General features: G+C 42.0%; 1 protein-coding gene across 1 annotated transcript in view; it reads right to left on the reverse strand.

The window, feature by feature from the left end:
* Window positions 1–17,360, reverse strand: part of LOC140732544 (uncharacterized) — a 127,964-nt gene that overhangs the window by 37,413 nt on the left and 73,191 nt on the right. Inside the window, exon 7 of the mRNA XM_073055312.1 lies at window positions 6,066–6,137. Within this exon, the coding sequence (XP_072911413.1) occupies window positions 6,066–6,137 (72 nt within the window). The remainder of the gene's footprint in view (window positions 1–6,065; window positions 6,138–17,360) is intronic.

Here is a 17,360-nt window from a genome sequence, read left to right on the forward strand (position 1 = left end):
TGCAAGTTTCCAGGCAATTCAGTATTTGCAGACAAGGGGTACAGCTGACAACCTGTTCCATTAATATAATTAATAAGATGCAAAACTGTTCCATTAATATAATTGATAGGATGCAAAACTGGGCTGAGAAGTGCCAGATGGAGTTCAACCCAGATAAGTGTGAAGTGGTTCATTTTGGTAGGTCAAATATAGAACATAGAATAGTACAGCACATTACAGGCCCTACAGCCCACAATATGATGGCAGAATATAGTATTAATGGTAAGACTCTTGGCAGTGTGGAAGATCAGAGGGATCTTGGGGTCCGAGTCCATAGGACGATCAAAGCAGCTGCGCAGGTTGACTCGGTGGTTAAGAAGGCAAATGAAAAATTGGCCTTCATGAATCCTGGAATTGAATTTAGGAGCCAAGAGGTAATGTTGAGCTATATAGGACATTGGTCAGACCCCACTTGGAGAACTGTGCTCAATTCTGGTCACCTCACTACAGGAAGGACATGGAAATGATAGAAAGGGTGCAGAGGAGATTTACAAGGATGTTCACTGGATTGGGGAGCATGCCTTATGAGAATAGGTTGAGTGAACTCGGCCTTTTCTCCTTGGAGCGACAAAGGATGAGAGGTGACCTGATAGAGGTGCATAAGATGATGAGAGGCATGGATTGTGTGGATAGTCAGAGGCTTTTTCCCAGGGCTGAAATGGTTGCCACAAGAGGGCACAGGTTTAAGGTGCTGGGGAGTAGGTACAGAGGAGAAGTCGGGTAAGTTTTTTACTCAGAGAGTGGTGAGTGCGTGAAATGGGCTGTTGGCAACAGTGGTGGAGGCGGATACGATAAGGTCTTTAAAGACACTCTTGGATAGGTACATGGAGCTTAGAAAAATAGAGGGTTATAGGTAAGCCTAGTAATTTCTAAGGTAGGATATGTTTGGCACAACTTTGTGGGCTGAAGGGCCTGTATTGTGCTGTAGGTTTTCTATGTTTCTAATTCTGAATGGCAGGAAACAGATAACTGCAAAGTAGATATATTTCCCTTGATTTGCCTGACATTTTTTCTCTCTCTTGTAACAAAGTCTCTTTCATGCTTTTCAGAATAAGACAGATAATTAGTAGATACACTGTACAAAAATACCTGTAATTTTGATCTTTCTCTGCTATGTGAAGTAATGTGCACATAAAGGTGATGCCCACATTATGAGGGCGGGTTTCATTCCTAGAAAATGGGTATCATGATTTTCAGCGTCATCTACATACGTGTCAAGAGATGTAAGTTAAAAGAAATGAGAAGAAACAAGTTGAATGCAGGGGTTCTCTGTACTAATAACGCAGATCCCTGTTTCTTCCCCTGAATAAAACTTTTGTGATTTGTTGAATGAATTGCGTAAATCCATCACATTCATCCTTTGACTTCTCACCACAAAAGATAGGAAAAAAAATAGACATTTCAACTTGAATACATTTACTGTCAATGACATGGAAAGAAAGATTTTAAAACTGTTTAGGATGTAACTGACTGGGCCACAGTGTAAAGCTAACAATATTAATGCAATTACTATTGAAGTTTCTTGCCATTACCACTTCTATTACCTTCAACAGTGTAATCGATTAAGGGGACTGAATCAATCAACTGTTCACTCTGCTGACCCACGACTGTGCTGCAACACACAGCTCGAACCATATCATCAAGTTCACCGATGACACCACCGTGGTGGGTCTCATCAGCAAGAACGACGAGTCAGCTTACAGAGAGGAGGTGCAGCAGCTAATGGGCTGGTGCAGAGCCAACAACCTGTCTCTTAATGTGAACAAAACAAAAGAGATGGTTGTTGACTTCAGGAGGGCATTGAGCGACCACTCCCCCCGAACATCGACGGCTCCTCGGTAGAGATCGTAAAGAGCACCAAATTTCTTGGTGTTCACCTGACGGTGAATCTCACCTGGTGCCTCAACACCAGCTCCATAGCAAAGAAAGCCCAGCAGTGTCTCTACTTTTTGCGAAGGCTTTGGAAAGTCCATCTCCCACCCCCCACCCCCCCGCCCCCATCCTCATCACATTCTACAGGGGTTGTATTGAGAGCATCCTGAGCAACTGCATCACTGCCTCGTTCAGAAATTGCACCATCTCGGATCGCAAGACCCTGCAACGGATAGTGAGGTCAGCTGAGAAGATCATCGGGGTCTCTCTTCCCACCATCACGGACATTTACACTACACGCTGCATCCACAAAGGAAACAGCATTATGAAGGACCCCATGCACCCCTCATACAATCTCTTCTCCCTCCTGCTGTCTGGGAAAAGGCTCCAAAGCATTCAGGCTCTTACGACCAGACTATATAACAGTTTCTTCCCCCAAGCTATCGGACTCCTCAATACCCGAAGCCTAGACTGACACCTTGCCCTACTGTCCTGTTTATTATTTATTGTAATGCCAGTACTGTTTTTGTGCACTTTATGCAGTCCAGTGTAGGTCTGTAGTCTAGTATAGCTTTCTCTGTGTTTTTTTTTATTACGTAGTTCAGTCTAGTTTTTTGTATTGTGTCATGTAAACCACGGTCCTGAAAAACGTTGTCTCATTTTTACTATGCACTGTACCAGCAGTTATGGTCAAAATGACAATAAAAGTTGACTTGACTTGACTTAACTTGAATATAGCCCACTTTACATTTCCCCCCAAAAGTCAAATTCACTTCCAAACTTTTTGATCTTGGAATTCTCTTTCGTTTCCTGCAAAATTGACATTTTTTATAATAAAAGTACCCCACTAGAAAATAACACACAGATAAATTTACAGATTCACATAAAGTATAAAACCGTAAGACATAGGAGAATTTGGCAATTTGGCCCATTGAGTCTTCTCCACAATTCCATCATGGCTGATTTATTATCCTTGTCAACCCCATTCTCCTGCATTCTCCTCGTAACCTCTCATGCCCTGGCTAAACAAGAGCCTGTCAATCTCCACTTTAAATATAGTCAGTAACTGGGCCTCCACAGCCACCCACAGCAATGAATTCCACAGATTCACTACCCTCTGGCTGACGCAATTCCACCTCATTTAAACGGATGAGCCTCTTTTCTAAGGCATTGCCCTCTGGTTCTAGACTCCCCCAATATGGGAAACATCCACTCTACCTACGCCTTTCAATACTCAATAGGTTTCAATGAGATTCACCACTCATTCTTCTAAACCCCAGTGAGTACAGGCCCAGAGCCATCGAACACTCCTCAAACGTTAACCTTTCATAATTGTGAACTACCTCTGGAGCCTCTCCAATGCCAGTACATCTTTTCTTAGAAAAGTGCCCAAAGCTGTTCATGATACTCCAAGTGCATCTGACCAATGCCTTATGAAGCCTCAGCATTACATCCTTACTCTTATACTCCAGTCCTCTCAAAATGAATGCTGACATTGCATTTGCACCCTTACCACAAAACTAACCTTTAGGAAATCATGTATAAGGAATCTTAAGGCCCTTTTCACCTCTGATTTTTGAATTTTCTCCTCATTTAGAAAATAGTCTACATCTTTATTCCTTCTACCAATGTGCTTCCCTACACAATACTCCATCTGACACTTCTTTGCCTATTCTCCCAATCTGTCTAAGTTCTTCAGCAGATTCCCCGCTTCCTCAACACTACATGTCCCTCCACCTATCTTCATATTTTCTGCAAACTAGGCCACAATGACTTCAATTTCATCATCCACATCATTGACATACAACATGAAAAGAAACAGTACCAATACAGGCCCCTGCAGAATACTACTAGTCACCAGCAGCCAACCAGAAAAGGTCCCCTTTACTCCCACTCTTTGCCTCACACCAGTTAGCCAATCTTCTATCCATGCTAGTATGTTCCTATAATACCATGAGCTCTTATCTTGTTAAGCAGTCTCATGTGCGGCACCTTGTCAACGGCCTTCTGAAAACCTAAGTAAACAACACTGCTAACTCTCCTTTATCTATCCTGCCTGCTATTTCCTCAAAGAATTCCAACAGATTTGTTAGGCAAGATTTCCCCTTAAGGGAACCAGGCTGCCTTTGGCCTATTTTATTATGTGCCTCCAAGTACCCTAATAACGGACTCCAACATCTCCCCAACCACTGAGGTCAGACTAACTGGCCCTTTTTCTGCCTCCCTCCATTCTTAAAGAGTGGAGTGACATTTGGAATTTTCTCTTCCTTCAGACCCATTCCATAATCTGGTGATTCTTGAAAGATCATTACTAATGCCTGCAAATCTCTTCAGCTACCTGAGAACCCTGGGGTGTAGTCCATCTGGTACAGGTGACTTACCTACTTTGACCTTTCGGCAGCCCAAGCACTTTCTCCATAGTATTAGCAGCAACACTCCCTTGTGGTGCCTGACTCTCTCATACTTCTGGTATACTGCTAGTGTATTGCACAGTAAGGACTAACGGAAAATACTTACTAAGTTCATTCGCCATCTCTTTGGCTCCTATTACTACCTCTCCAGCATCATTTTCCAGTGGTGTGATATCCATTCTCACCTCTCTTTTACTATCTGGAAAAACTTTTGGTATCTTCTTTTATATGCTTGACTAGCTTACCTTCATATTTCATCTTTTCTGTTTTTATTGTTTTTGTTGCCTTCTGTTTGCTTTTAAAAGCTTCCCAATCCTCTATCTTCACTTTTTTTTTTGTTATATTAAATGGCCTCTCTTTTTCTTTTATGCTGCCTATGACTTCTCATCAACCACAGTTGCCTTAACCTCCCTTTAAAATACTTCTTCATCTTTGGCATGCATCTTTCCTGCGCCTTCTGAAATGCCTCAGAAACTCCAACGCCTGCTGTTTTGCAGTCCCTACTAATGTCCCCTTTGGCCAGCTCCTCTCTCATGCCTCTGCAATTCCCTTGAATCCACTCTAATACTGATAGATCTGGCTTTAACTTCTCATTCTCGAACTGAAGGCTATATTCTATCATATTATGATCACCGTCTCCTAAGGGTTCCTTTACCTTAAACTCCCTAAACAAATCTGATTCATTACACAACACCCAGTCCAGAACTGCCTTTCCTCTAGTATAGACTCAACCACAAGTTGCTCTAAAAATCCATCTTGTAGGCATTCTAAAGATTCTCTTTCATGGGATCCAGCACCAACCTGGCTTTCCCAATCTATCCGCATGTTGAAAACCCCATGATTATCGCATCATTGCCCTTTTTACATCTCTTTTCTATCTCACATTGTCATTTGTATCCAACATCCTGGCTACTGTATAAGTAGAAAAGGATTTCAATAAACACTGGTGATGGGCCACTACACTGTACAGAGGTGATGTCAGCTTACAGGCTTAAGTCATACAGGGAAAAAAAATTGCAAATCTCTCAAATATCCATGTCCTAATTCAAACAAAGGTACAGGACAAAGAGTAAGGGGTTTTAAGGAAGTATGAGGAAGGATATTTGCACACAGAGGGCGGTTGGAATCTGGAATACATGGCCTTTGATATGTGGTGAATCCAAGTACTTTTACAACATGCAAGAATTATCTAGAATGGCTTTTGAATTGGCAATACTGTGAAGGCTATAATAAAGTGCTGGTAAATTGGATGAGTACAGATAGATGCTTGACAGAAACCTAGTGGGCCAAAACGACTGTTTCTGTACTGTAGTAAGGCATGGCTTTACAGGTCTGATTCTATCCAATCCATTCTACTCTCACTAGCTTTCCACATCAACCACCAGCTTTGGTTGCATCATGATCATCAGCAGGAATATTGACTAATTTACTTTTCCATGTTTCAATATACTGAAATGAGAATTATCCTCAATTTGATCTGCTCATTCAGCCCCGGTCTTTCTGCTTCAGATGCACAAACACAAACAGCATATGTAATGCATTTATTTCCTAAACCACAGAAAAATTTTAAACCTAAGCTTAAATATTAAAAGCTAAAACTTATATCTAAAGAAACATTAACATCATAGCAATAAAGCACAGAATTGGAAAGAAGTTGCTTCAGAGTTTCATGAACATATTTATAGATTTTTTTAAATTAACATTTAAACAGAACTTTGGCAATAATAACTGAAACATACTTACAAGTAGATTACTGAATTCAATTTATCAAAAGCTCCTTCACCTATTAAGCTTAAGTAGTTATTGCTTATATTCCTAAAAGAGAACACAAAGAGTTAAACATTTCTAAAAATTGTTTGATGGTGTACATTTCTGTGTTCAAGGATTTTAATTGTTTTATTTACAATTACATTTATGTAGAAATAATGTAGCAGAAGTACAGATCGCACGTAACAATGATGTTACTCAAAACAGATTAAAATAACTAGTCTGTTAAATTCACTCATGTTCAGATCTGGTTTTGTGATATTTATCGCTTGTAAAAGTAGAGGAGTATTCCAAATAATCTCTTCTAAGTTTGCAATAAAGCTTAAGGAAATTCAAAGATCATGGAAGAACAGAGTGAACTTGGATGAGTGGAACTTGGGGAAGTGGATCCCAAAATTCCAGCAGCAAGGGAAGCAGTATTGCTAACTTTGAACAGAGGGTAGAATAATGCCAGCGTACCAGAGGAATGGAGACATTTCCAGTGTGAATGGAATAAGTAGTTGGAAGAAGAGGTAGTGGCTAGAATTAAAATGTTGGAATAAATACATGTAAGCTGGCTCGAAGGCAAGAAGACTTGGGTGGGAGTCCATTTCATCCATCGTCCCAGTGCTCATTAATTTACATAGGCCTACATAGATCATTTAAAAATCTTCATTCTTCTTTATAAATCCTTCCATGAATTTGCACTTTGCAACCATTGTAACATCTGGAAAACCTGGAAACTCTGTAAACCCTCTGAGCATGTCCTTTAAACCCACTGTCCTTTTTTTTTAATAACATTGGGAATACACTGTTGATTAACTTACAACAAGAATGATAGAGTATAAAAATAGAAAAGTTCACATGGCTATATGACATCAAAACTGCTGGTATAGTGGAGAGTGAAGAACTTTGTCAAAAATTACAAAAGGATCTAGATCAACTGGAAATGGCTGCAAATGAATGGCTGGTGCAATTTAAGTCAGAGAAGTGCTATATGACAATTTTTGAGAAGTTTCACCAACCAGGACAAACACATTGAACAGCAAGGCTTGGGGAGTAGTATTCAACAGTGAGCCCTAAAAGGTGGACAGAGTGGTGAAAAAGATGTATGGTATGCTTACCTTCAACAACAATCTAGTGTAGGAGTTGGGAGTTACAGTTACATGTTACAGTTGAACAAATCATTGGTTAAGCCACAGATGAAGCTCTGGTTGTCATGCTTTAGGGGAATGTCATTGAGCCAGAGTGTAAAAACAATTCACAGGAATGTTGCCTGGACTGAAGCACTTGAGTTATAAAGAGAGGCTGAATAGGCTGAGACTGTTTTCCTGCAGCAAAGGAGGATGAGGGATGACTTTACAGAGGCTTATAAAATTGAGGAGAATAGTCAAAGAGTAGATGGTTACAGTCTAAAACTGGCGGCATATGTTTAAGGTGAGACAGGAAAGATTTACAGGGGATCTGAGGAGAAAGCACTTCATACAGCAGGTGGTGCATATAAAGTACATGCTCGAGAAGAGATGGAAACGGCAGGAACACTTAAAATGTTAAAAATATTTAGAGAGATGCATGAATAGGAAAAGTTACAAGGGGTATAGGACCAATGCAGGCAGAGCTAGGCACATTGATTGGCATGGACAGATTAAGCTGAGGGTTCCATCTCCATGCTGTATAACTCTGTGTGTATCTATGAAGCAATACATAGTGATCTGGTGATACCACACATGCAGCATAGGATCTCCATAATTAAGCATGTAGAGACTTAAAGTGAGAGGGAGACAGAAAGAAAATAATGGCTAATTCAGTCAAAATCTATCATTTAGAAAATGTTAGTTCTATTAATAAAGGTCAATGCTGGGACCATTGTCGATTGTCCTCTATATCAATGATTGGGATGAAAATGTATAAGGAGTGGTTAATAAGTTTGCAAATGACACTAAAAAGGTGGTACCATAGACAGTGAAGAAGGTCATCAAGAATTACAAATATCATCTGGTTAAGTGGGCCGCAGCAGGGCAAGTAGAGCTTGATTCAAACAAGTGCAAGGTGTTGTACTAGGAGAAAGACAATTCTGGACTGGGTGTTGTATCATGAACCAGATTTGATAAGGGAGCTTAAGGAAAAACAACCCTTAGCAGCGAAAGTCAATTCAAGGGAGGACTTTCACTCTAAACAATACCGCCCTGCAGAGTGTTCTAGAACAGAAGGACCTTGGAGTTCAGCTACATCATTCCCTGAGAGTGGTGTCATGAGTAAACAGGGGGATAACAAAAGGCTGACAGGGCCAATTCCACAATGAATCGCTAAAATTAAAAGAAATAAATTTATGATAATCATAATTGGGCAAGATGTAGCACTTGGTTAGCTCCCCAAATCAGGGTCACCTGAAGCCATGGGGGCAAATGGTGGATGGTCGTATGAGTAGCTGACACAAATCACAAGTCCTGTTATACGACCAGGCAGATAATCTCTGAAGAGTATTGATAATGGCCAGGGTCACCCATCATGAAAAGACACTGTCCAGAAGAAGGCAATGGCAATCCACTTCTGAAGAAAAATTTACCAAGAACAATCATGGTCATTGACCACGATCTGGATGATACGACATATGACACGGCACATAATGATGTTATGATTTCAGGAGATGTTTGAAAACATACTCAGAGGTTGCTGGGGAAAATAAATACCATGGTGTAAGATGTAACATATAGATAGAAGACTGGTTGGAGATCAGGTATGAATACATCCTGTTCTGTTTGAAAAGGTGTAACAACTGTGTTCACAGGGATGAGTACCAGAGCCTCGACTTATAACTAATGTAGATGACTTGATTGAAGGTAACAAAGGCAGAGTGGTAACATTTGCTGACGCACAAGGGGAATACAAAGTTTGTTCTGATGAGAACATAAGGAGGCTACAGACAAATACAAATAGGTCAAGTATATAGGCAAACACCTGGTGAGTGACGCAGAATGGAAGAAAATGTGATATTGTTTATTTAGTCAGGAAAATATAAAGAATATTATCTAAATGATGAGGGGCAGCAAAGCTCTGGGATAGAGGGATCTGTGATGTCGTAGTGTATGATTTGCAAAAGGGTGGTCTGGAGATACAGCATGTAATTAATAGGCCTAGAGAATGTCATTTATTGCAATGAAAATTAAATACAAATGTAGAGAGGCTACACGTTAATTATATCATGTCATTGGTGAGCCCATATCTAGAGCACCATGTTAAACTGAATCTTTTATTTAGAGCAGCTGAATGCAGAATAGGTGGGATGTTCTTCATAGGTGAACTTGTTAGGCTTGTATCTGCTAAAGTGTAAGAGTGAAGTAGGACTTGGTGGAAACATTCAAGTTCCTGAGGAGTCTTGTCAGGGTTAATGTCAAAAGGATGTTGCTTTTCTGTGGAACAATCATGAACAAGGAGTCACTGATTAAAAATAAGGGGATGCCCATTTCTGGCAGAGAAAAGCCAAATATTTTTTTTTCTCTCAGAGGGATGTAAGTCACAGAAACATAGAAAACCTACAGCACAATACAGGCCCTTCAGCCCACAAAGCTGTGCCAAGCATGTCCTCTCATTATTTTGTACACCTCTATCAGGTCACCTCTCATTCTCCGTCAACCTATTCTCATAAGGCATGCTCCCCAATCCAGGCAACATCCTTGTAAATCTCCTCTGCACCCTTTCTATAGTGTCCACATCCTTCCTGTAGTGAGGCAACCAGAACTGAGCACAGAACTCCAAGTGGGGTCTGACCAGGGTCCTATATAGCTGCAACATTACCTCTCGGTCTTAAGCTCAATCCCACAGTTGATGAAGGCCAATGCACCATATGCCTTCTTAACCATAGAGTCAACCTGCGTAGCAACTTTGAGTGTCCTATGGACCTGGACCACAAGATCCCTCTAATCCTCCACACTGCCAAGAGTCTTACCATTAATACTATATTCTGCCATCATACTTGACCTACCAAAATGAGCCACCTCACACTTATCTGAGTTGAACTCCATCTGCCGCTTCTCAGCTCAGTTTTGCATCCTATCAACATCCCACTGTAACCTCTGACAGCCCTCCACACTACCCACAACACCCCTAACCTTTGTGTCATCAGCAAATTTACTAACCCATCCCTCCACTTCCTCAAACAGGTCATTTATAAAAGTCAGAAAGAGTAGGCGGTCCCAGAACAGACCCCGAGGCACACCACTGGGACCGACCTCCATGCAGAATATGACCTGTCTACAACCATTCTTTGCCTTCCGTGGGCAAGCCAGTTCTGGATCCACAAAGCAATGTCCCCTTGGATCCCATGCCTCCTTACTTTCTCAATAAGCCTTGCATGGGGTACCTTATCAAATGCCTTGCTGAAATCCATATACACTACATCCGCTACTCTACCTTCATTAATGTGTCTAGTCAGATCCTCAAAAAATTCAATCAGGCTCTTAAGGCACAACCTGCCTTTGGCAAAGCCATGCTGACTATTCCTAATCATATTATGCCTCTCCAAATGTTCTTTAATCCTGCCTCACAGGATCTTCTCCATCAACTTACCAACCACAGAAGTAAGACTCACTGGTCTGTAATTTCCTGGGCTATCTCTACTCCTTTTCTTGAATAAGGGAACAACATCCACAACCCTCCACTCATCTGGAACCTTTCCCGTCTTCATTGATGATGCAAAGATCATCACCAGAGGCTCAGCAATCTCCTCCCTCGCCTCCCACAGTAGCCTGAGGTACATCTCATCCAGGCCCGACGACTTATCCAACTTGATGCTTTCCAAAGTCAAGTTGGAAAGTTTGCAGTTTGGAACTCTCTTCCACAAAGGTCAGTGAAAGCAACATCTTTTAATTTTTTTTTAAGGAAAGGGTAGATAAGATTCTTCATAAGCAAAGGGTTAACTTTGTTGCCTCACAACTCCAGGGACAAAGTTGTTCCTGAGCTTGGGTGTTGTCTGACTGGAGTTTGCACATTAACCCCATGTCTGCATGATTTCCTTCAGGTGGTCTGATTTCCAGTTCCAAAGGCAAGCACACTGGCTATTGCACACTTCCAGTATTAATATATGGGTAAATTGCAAAATATTCAAAGGGGAGTTGATGGACATAATATGATATGTTTTAACCTACAATTTGAGAAGGAGAAGGGAAAATCGGATGTGTCACTATTACAGTTGGAACAAAGGGAACTATGGAGCTATGAGGGAGGAGCTGGCCAAAGTTCAATGGAACAATACCCTAGCAGGGAAGACAGTGGAACAAAAATGGCAGGTATTTCTGGGAATAATGCAGAAGGTGCAGGATCAGTTCATTCCAAAGAGGAAGAAAGATCCTAAGGGGAGTAAGGGACGGCCGTGGCTGACGAGGGAAGTAAAGGGCAGTATAAAAATAAAAGAGAAGAAGTATAACATAGCAAAGATGAGCGGGAAACCGGAGGACTGGGAAGCTTTTAAAGAGCAACAGAAGATAACAAAAAAGGCAATATGCCAAGAAAAAAATGAGGTACAAAGGTAAACTAGCCAAGAATATAAAGGAGGATAGTAAAAGCATCTTTAGGTATGTGAATAACAAAAAAATAGTTAAGACCAAAATTGGGCCATTGAAGACAGAAACGGGTGAATTTATTATGGGGAACAAGGAAATGGCAGATGAGTTGAACAGATACTTCGGATCTGTCTTCACTAGGGAAGACACAAACAATCTCCCAGATGTAATAGTGGCCAAAGGAACTAGGGTAAAGGATGAACTGAAGGAAATTTATATTAGGCAAGAAACGGTGTTGGATTGACTGTTGAGTCTGAAGGCTGATGTCCCCAGGACCTGATGGTCTGCATCCCAGGGTACTTAAAGAGGTGGCTCTAGAAATCGTGGACGCATTGGTAATCATTTTCCAATGTTCTATAGATTCAGGAACAGTTCCTGCTGATTGAAGGGTGGCTAATATTGTCCCACTTTTCAAGAAAGGAGGAAGAGAGAAAACGGGGAATTATAGACCGGTTAGCCTGACGTCAGTGGTGGGAAAGATGCTGGAGCCAAATATAAAAGAGGAAATTATGACACATTTGGATAGCAGTAGGAGGATCAGTCCGAATCAGCATGGATTGATGAAGGGAAAATCATGCTTGACTAATCTCCTGGAGTTTTTTAAGGATGTAACTATGAAAATGGACAAGGGAGAGCCAGTGGATGTAGTGTACCTGGACTTCCAGAAAGCTTTTGATGAAGTCCCATATAGGAGATTAGTGGGCAAAATTAGGGTACATGGTATTGGGGGCAGAGTACTGACATGGATTGAAAATTGGCTGGCTGACAGGAAACAAAGAGTAGTGATTAACGGGTCCCTTTCGGAATGGCAGGCTGTGACCAGTGGGGTACCGCAAGGTTCGGTGCTGGGACCGCAGCTGTTTACGATATACATTAATGATTTAGATGAAGGGATTAAAAGTAACATTAACAAATTTGCTGATGACACAAAGCTGGGTGGCAGTGTGAAATGTCAGGAGAATGTTATGAGAATGCAGGGTGACTTGGACAGGTTGGGTGAGTGGGCAAATGTATGGCAGATGCAGTTTAATGTGGATAAATGTGAGGTTATCCACTTTGGTAGCAAGAACAGGAAGGCAGATTACTATCTAAATGGAGTCAAGTTAGGAAAAGGGGAAGTACAACGAGATCTAGGTGTTCTTATACATCAGTCAATGAAAGCAAGCATGCAGGTACAGCAGGCAGTGAAGAAAGCTAATGGCATGCTGGCTTTTATAACAAAAGGAATTGAGTATAGGAGTAAAGAGGTCCTTCTGCAGCTGTACAGGGCCCTGGTGAGACCCCACCTGGAGTATTGAGTGCAGTTTTGGTCTCCAAATTTGAGGAAGGACATTCTGGCTATTGAGGGAGTGCAGCGTAGGTTCACAAGGTTAATTCCTGGAATGGCGGGACTGTCATATGTTGAAAGATTGGAGTGACTGGGCTTGTATACACTGGAATTTAGAAGGATGAGAGGGGATCTGATTGAAATATATAAGATTATTAAGGGATTGGACACACTGGAGGCAGGAAGCATGTTCCCGCTGATGGGTGAGTCCAGAACTAGAGGCCACAGTTTAAGAATAAGGGGTGGGCCATTTAGAAAAGAGATGCGGAAAAACTTTTTCACCCAGAGAGTGGTGGATATGTGGAATGCTCTGCCCCAGAAGGCAGTGGAGGCCAAGTCTCTGGATGCATTCAAGAGAGAGTTAGATAGGGCTCTTATAGATAGTGGGGTCAAGTGATATGGGGAGAGGGCAAGAACCAGGTACTGATTGTGTATGATCAGCCATGATCACAGTGAATGGCGGTGCTGGCTAGAAGGGCCAAAGGGCCTACTCCTGCACCTACTGTCTATTGTCTATTGACATGTGAATAAAAAATAAGTGATGATGAGAAATGAAGAGGAGGGAATTGGACTGATGGGATTACTCTGCTGGGGTCTAGGATAGGCCCAATGGCCTGAATAGCCACATTCTACGTTATAATAAATAAGTAAATGGATCTTCGATCAGCAAGAGGGTGAAAGGTTAATGGAGTAGGCAGGAGTGCAGTGTTGAGATAACAATTAGACCAGCCATGATCCTATTTAAATGAGGCTGATGGGACCCAGCAGCCTTCTTCTGCTCCTAATTCATGGTCCTGATCAGTCTTGCATCTCTGACAACTGTGAGTAACATAACAAAATAAGCAATCATGATGACATAGTTGTTCACTTTTGTACATTGCCCAGAACCGTTTCATGATCTGGAGCTGGTAGTTATTGGTAATCATTAATAATTCCTCAATATTTATGATCAACGTTTAATGAGCACAAATCTGATTAAATAATCAAGAACTTAAATATAGAAAAATGCTTAAACAAACCCTCATTTGTTGTGACTTCATTTCCAGGAGTTTCCCTGATCCTCTGTATCTTTTACAGGCTTGTTTTAATATAAGAGCATAAGACAGAGCTAAAGTAGGCCATACGGCCCTACCCTGAAGTTTAAATCTTCTCTTTGATGGGAGTTCAGTGAAACCCTCTCTCACCGCTCCCCCTCCGTGGTCCCTACCGTCCTCGGACTCTTTGACCATGTACTCACCCAGACACACTACCACAGCCACATATCCTTCCTGAGAACTTGTCTTTGCTTTCTGACACCTTGCCTCCCCTTCCTTAATCTCTCTATCTCCATCTCTGGAGATAAACTGTCTACCCACATCTTTTTTATAAACCTACTGATTCCCATGGTTATCTTGACTATACCTCTTCTCACAATATCTCCTGTAAAGATGCTATTCCCTTTTCTCAGTTTCTTCACCTCCGCCGCATCTGCTTCCAGGGTGTGACTTTCCTTTCCACAACATCAGAGATATCCTCCTTCTTCAAAGAACTGGGTTTCCTTTCCTCCACTATTGATGCTGCCTTCACCTGCATCTCCACTTCCCGAGGATGCACGCTCATCCCATCTTCCTGCCACCTTAATAGTGATAGAGTTCCTCTTGTCCTTACTTACTATCCCATCAGACTTCGCATCCAACACATCATCCTCCGCAACTTCTGCCATTTCCAAAGGGTTTTTACCACTAAACATATCTTTAACTCCCCCCACCCCCTTCTTTCCACAGGGATTGCTCTCTCCATTTATCCCTCCCCACTAATCTCCATCTCAGTGCTTATCCCTACAAACTGCCCAAGTGCTACACCTGTCCATTCACTTCCTCCCTCACCTCCATTCAGGGCCCCAAACGGTCATTCCAGGTGTGGCTGCACTTCACCTGCAAATCTGCTGGGGTCGTCTATTGTGTCTGGTGCTCCTGATGCAGCCTCCTCTATATTGGTGAGACCCATCATAAACTGGGAGACTGCTTCGTTGAACGCCTCCACTCCATCCACCAAAAGTGGAACCTCCTGGTGGCCAAGTTTTAATTCCGATTCCCAATCAGTCCATGCCCTCCTTTTGTGCCAAGATGAAGCCACCCTCAGGGTGGAGGAGCAACTCCTTATATTCCATCTGGATAGCCTCCAACCTGATGGGACATCAATTTCTCCTTCCAGTAAAAAAAATCTTCCCTCCCACTTTTTCTTTTCCCTACTCTAGCATCTTATCTCCTCTCACCTGCCGAATACCTCCCACTGGGCCCCCTCATCCTTCCTTTTCCCATATGGTCCACTCTCCTCTCCTATCAGACTCTTTCTTCTCCAATCCTTTTTCTTTCCAACCCACCTGGCTTCACCTATTACCTTCTAGCCACCCTCCTTCCCCTCCCCCCACCTTTTTATTCTGAAGTTTTCCCCCTTCCTTTTCTGTCCTGAAGAAAGGTCTTGACCCGAAACATTGACTGTTTATTCAGGTCCATGTTGCATGATCTTGTAGCCTATTTCCACCATTCATTAAGATCATGGATGATCTGCCTCAGAGCCATTTCCCAGCACTATACTCACAACCCCGCATTCCCTTAATTTCCAGCAATCTATCCTCAATGAATGTGATGACTCAGCCTCTACAATGAGATAGAAAATTTTAAAGACTTCGAACCCTCTGATTGAAGCAATTTCTCCTCATTCCAGTCCTAAATAGTTAAATGGTATCCCAGTCCTAGAAACCTCATGCAGGGGAAACATTCTCCCCCATATCCAGCGTGTAAAACCCTTTAGGAATTTTGTGTGTTTCGATAATATCTCTCATTTTTCTAAATTCTACAGAATGCAGTCCTAATCTACTAAATCTCTCCTCACACAGAAATCTCATTATCCCTGGAATCAGTTTAGTGAATCTTCAGTGGGATACCTTGCAGTTGTACAAAATATTTGTTAGCACATAGAACAATGCAGAACAGGAACAGGCCCTTCAGCCCACAATATTGTGCCGAACTAATTAAATTAGTAATCAAATGGCCAACTAAATTAATCCCTTCTGCCTACACAATGTCCATACCAATCCAGTTCCCTCTCAATCAAGTGCCTATTTAAACATCCCTTAGGAGACCCTAATGTATCTGCCCGACGCCGGCCCCCTAGGCCTGAGTCCAGCCCCCTAGGCCGTTTCAGGCCAAGATCCTGCATCAAGGCTCATGATGCTGCCTGGCCTGCTAAGTTCCACCAGCATTGTATGTGTGTTGCTTTGGATTTCCAGCATCTGCAGATCTTCTTGCAATACTCCAGATGCTGCCTAACTACAGTTTTAAAGAGCTGCAACATTAACTTCCTGACTTTTTAACTCAATGCCGCAACTAATAAAGGCAAGGATGTCATATGCCTTCTTAACCACCCTGTTGAGCTGTGTAGCCACATGAATTTGGACCCCATGACCCTTCTGTTCATCAACACTGTTGAGGGTCTTGCCCATAACAGCGTACCGTCTCTTTACATTTGACCTAGCAGAGTGCAACAATTCACATTTGGCTGGATTAAACACCATCCGCCATTTATCCACCCATATCTGCAACTGGTCTATATTCATTGTATTCTTTGCTAATCACCTATACTATCCACAATACAACTAATCGTCGTATCATCTGCAAACTTACAATCCCACTCAGCTACATTTTTATCGAGGGCATTTATATACATCACAAACAGCAGAGGTCCCAGTACAGATCCTTGTGAAACACCACTAATAACTGACCCTCAACTAGAATAAGTCTGTTCAACCACAACCCTCAATCTTCTATGGGCAAGCCAGTTCTGAATTCAAATGGCTAACTCATAAATTTTTCAACTCATGTTCAACTCATAAATGAGCATTTTCCAAATGCTCATAAATTCTATCCCTAAGAATTATCTCCAGTAACTTCCCTACCCCTGATGTGAGACTCGCCAGTCTATGTTTCCAAGATTATCCTTGATTCCGTTCATGAATAATGGAACAACATTTGCTACTCGCCAGTCCTCCAAGACCTCGCCTGTGGCTAGAGAGGACACGAAGATATTGGTCAAGGCCCCAGCAATCTCAATAACCTCTCTCTCAATAACCTGTATATCCCATCAAGCCCTCGGGACTTACCCACCTTAACGCTCTTAAAGGGACCTAACACTACCTCCTCCTTTACCTTGAAATGCTCTAGCATATTAATACACTCAGCACTGATCTCCTTATCTTTCACATCTTTTCCCTGGTAAATACTGACATACTCATTAAGCACTTCAGCCACATCCTCCACATCCAAACAAATATTCTCACCTTTATCGTCAAGGGTCCTATTCTCTCTATTGTTATCCTCTTGCTTTTGATGTGTGTACAGGATGCCTTGGGATTCTCCTTAATCCTAC

The sequence above is a fragment of the Hemitrygon akajei genome, chromosome 8 (genome assembly GCF_048418815.1).
Source record: "Hemitrygon akajei chromosome 8, sHemAka1.3, whole genome shotgun sequence".
In the NCBI taxonomy this organism is placed as follows: Eukaryota; Metazoa; Chordata; class Chondrichthyes; order Myliobatiformes; family Dasyatidae; genus Hemitrygon; species Hemitrygon akajei.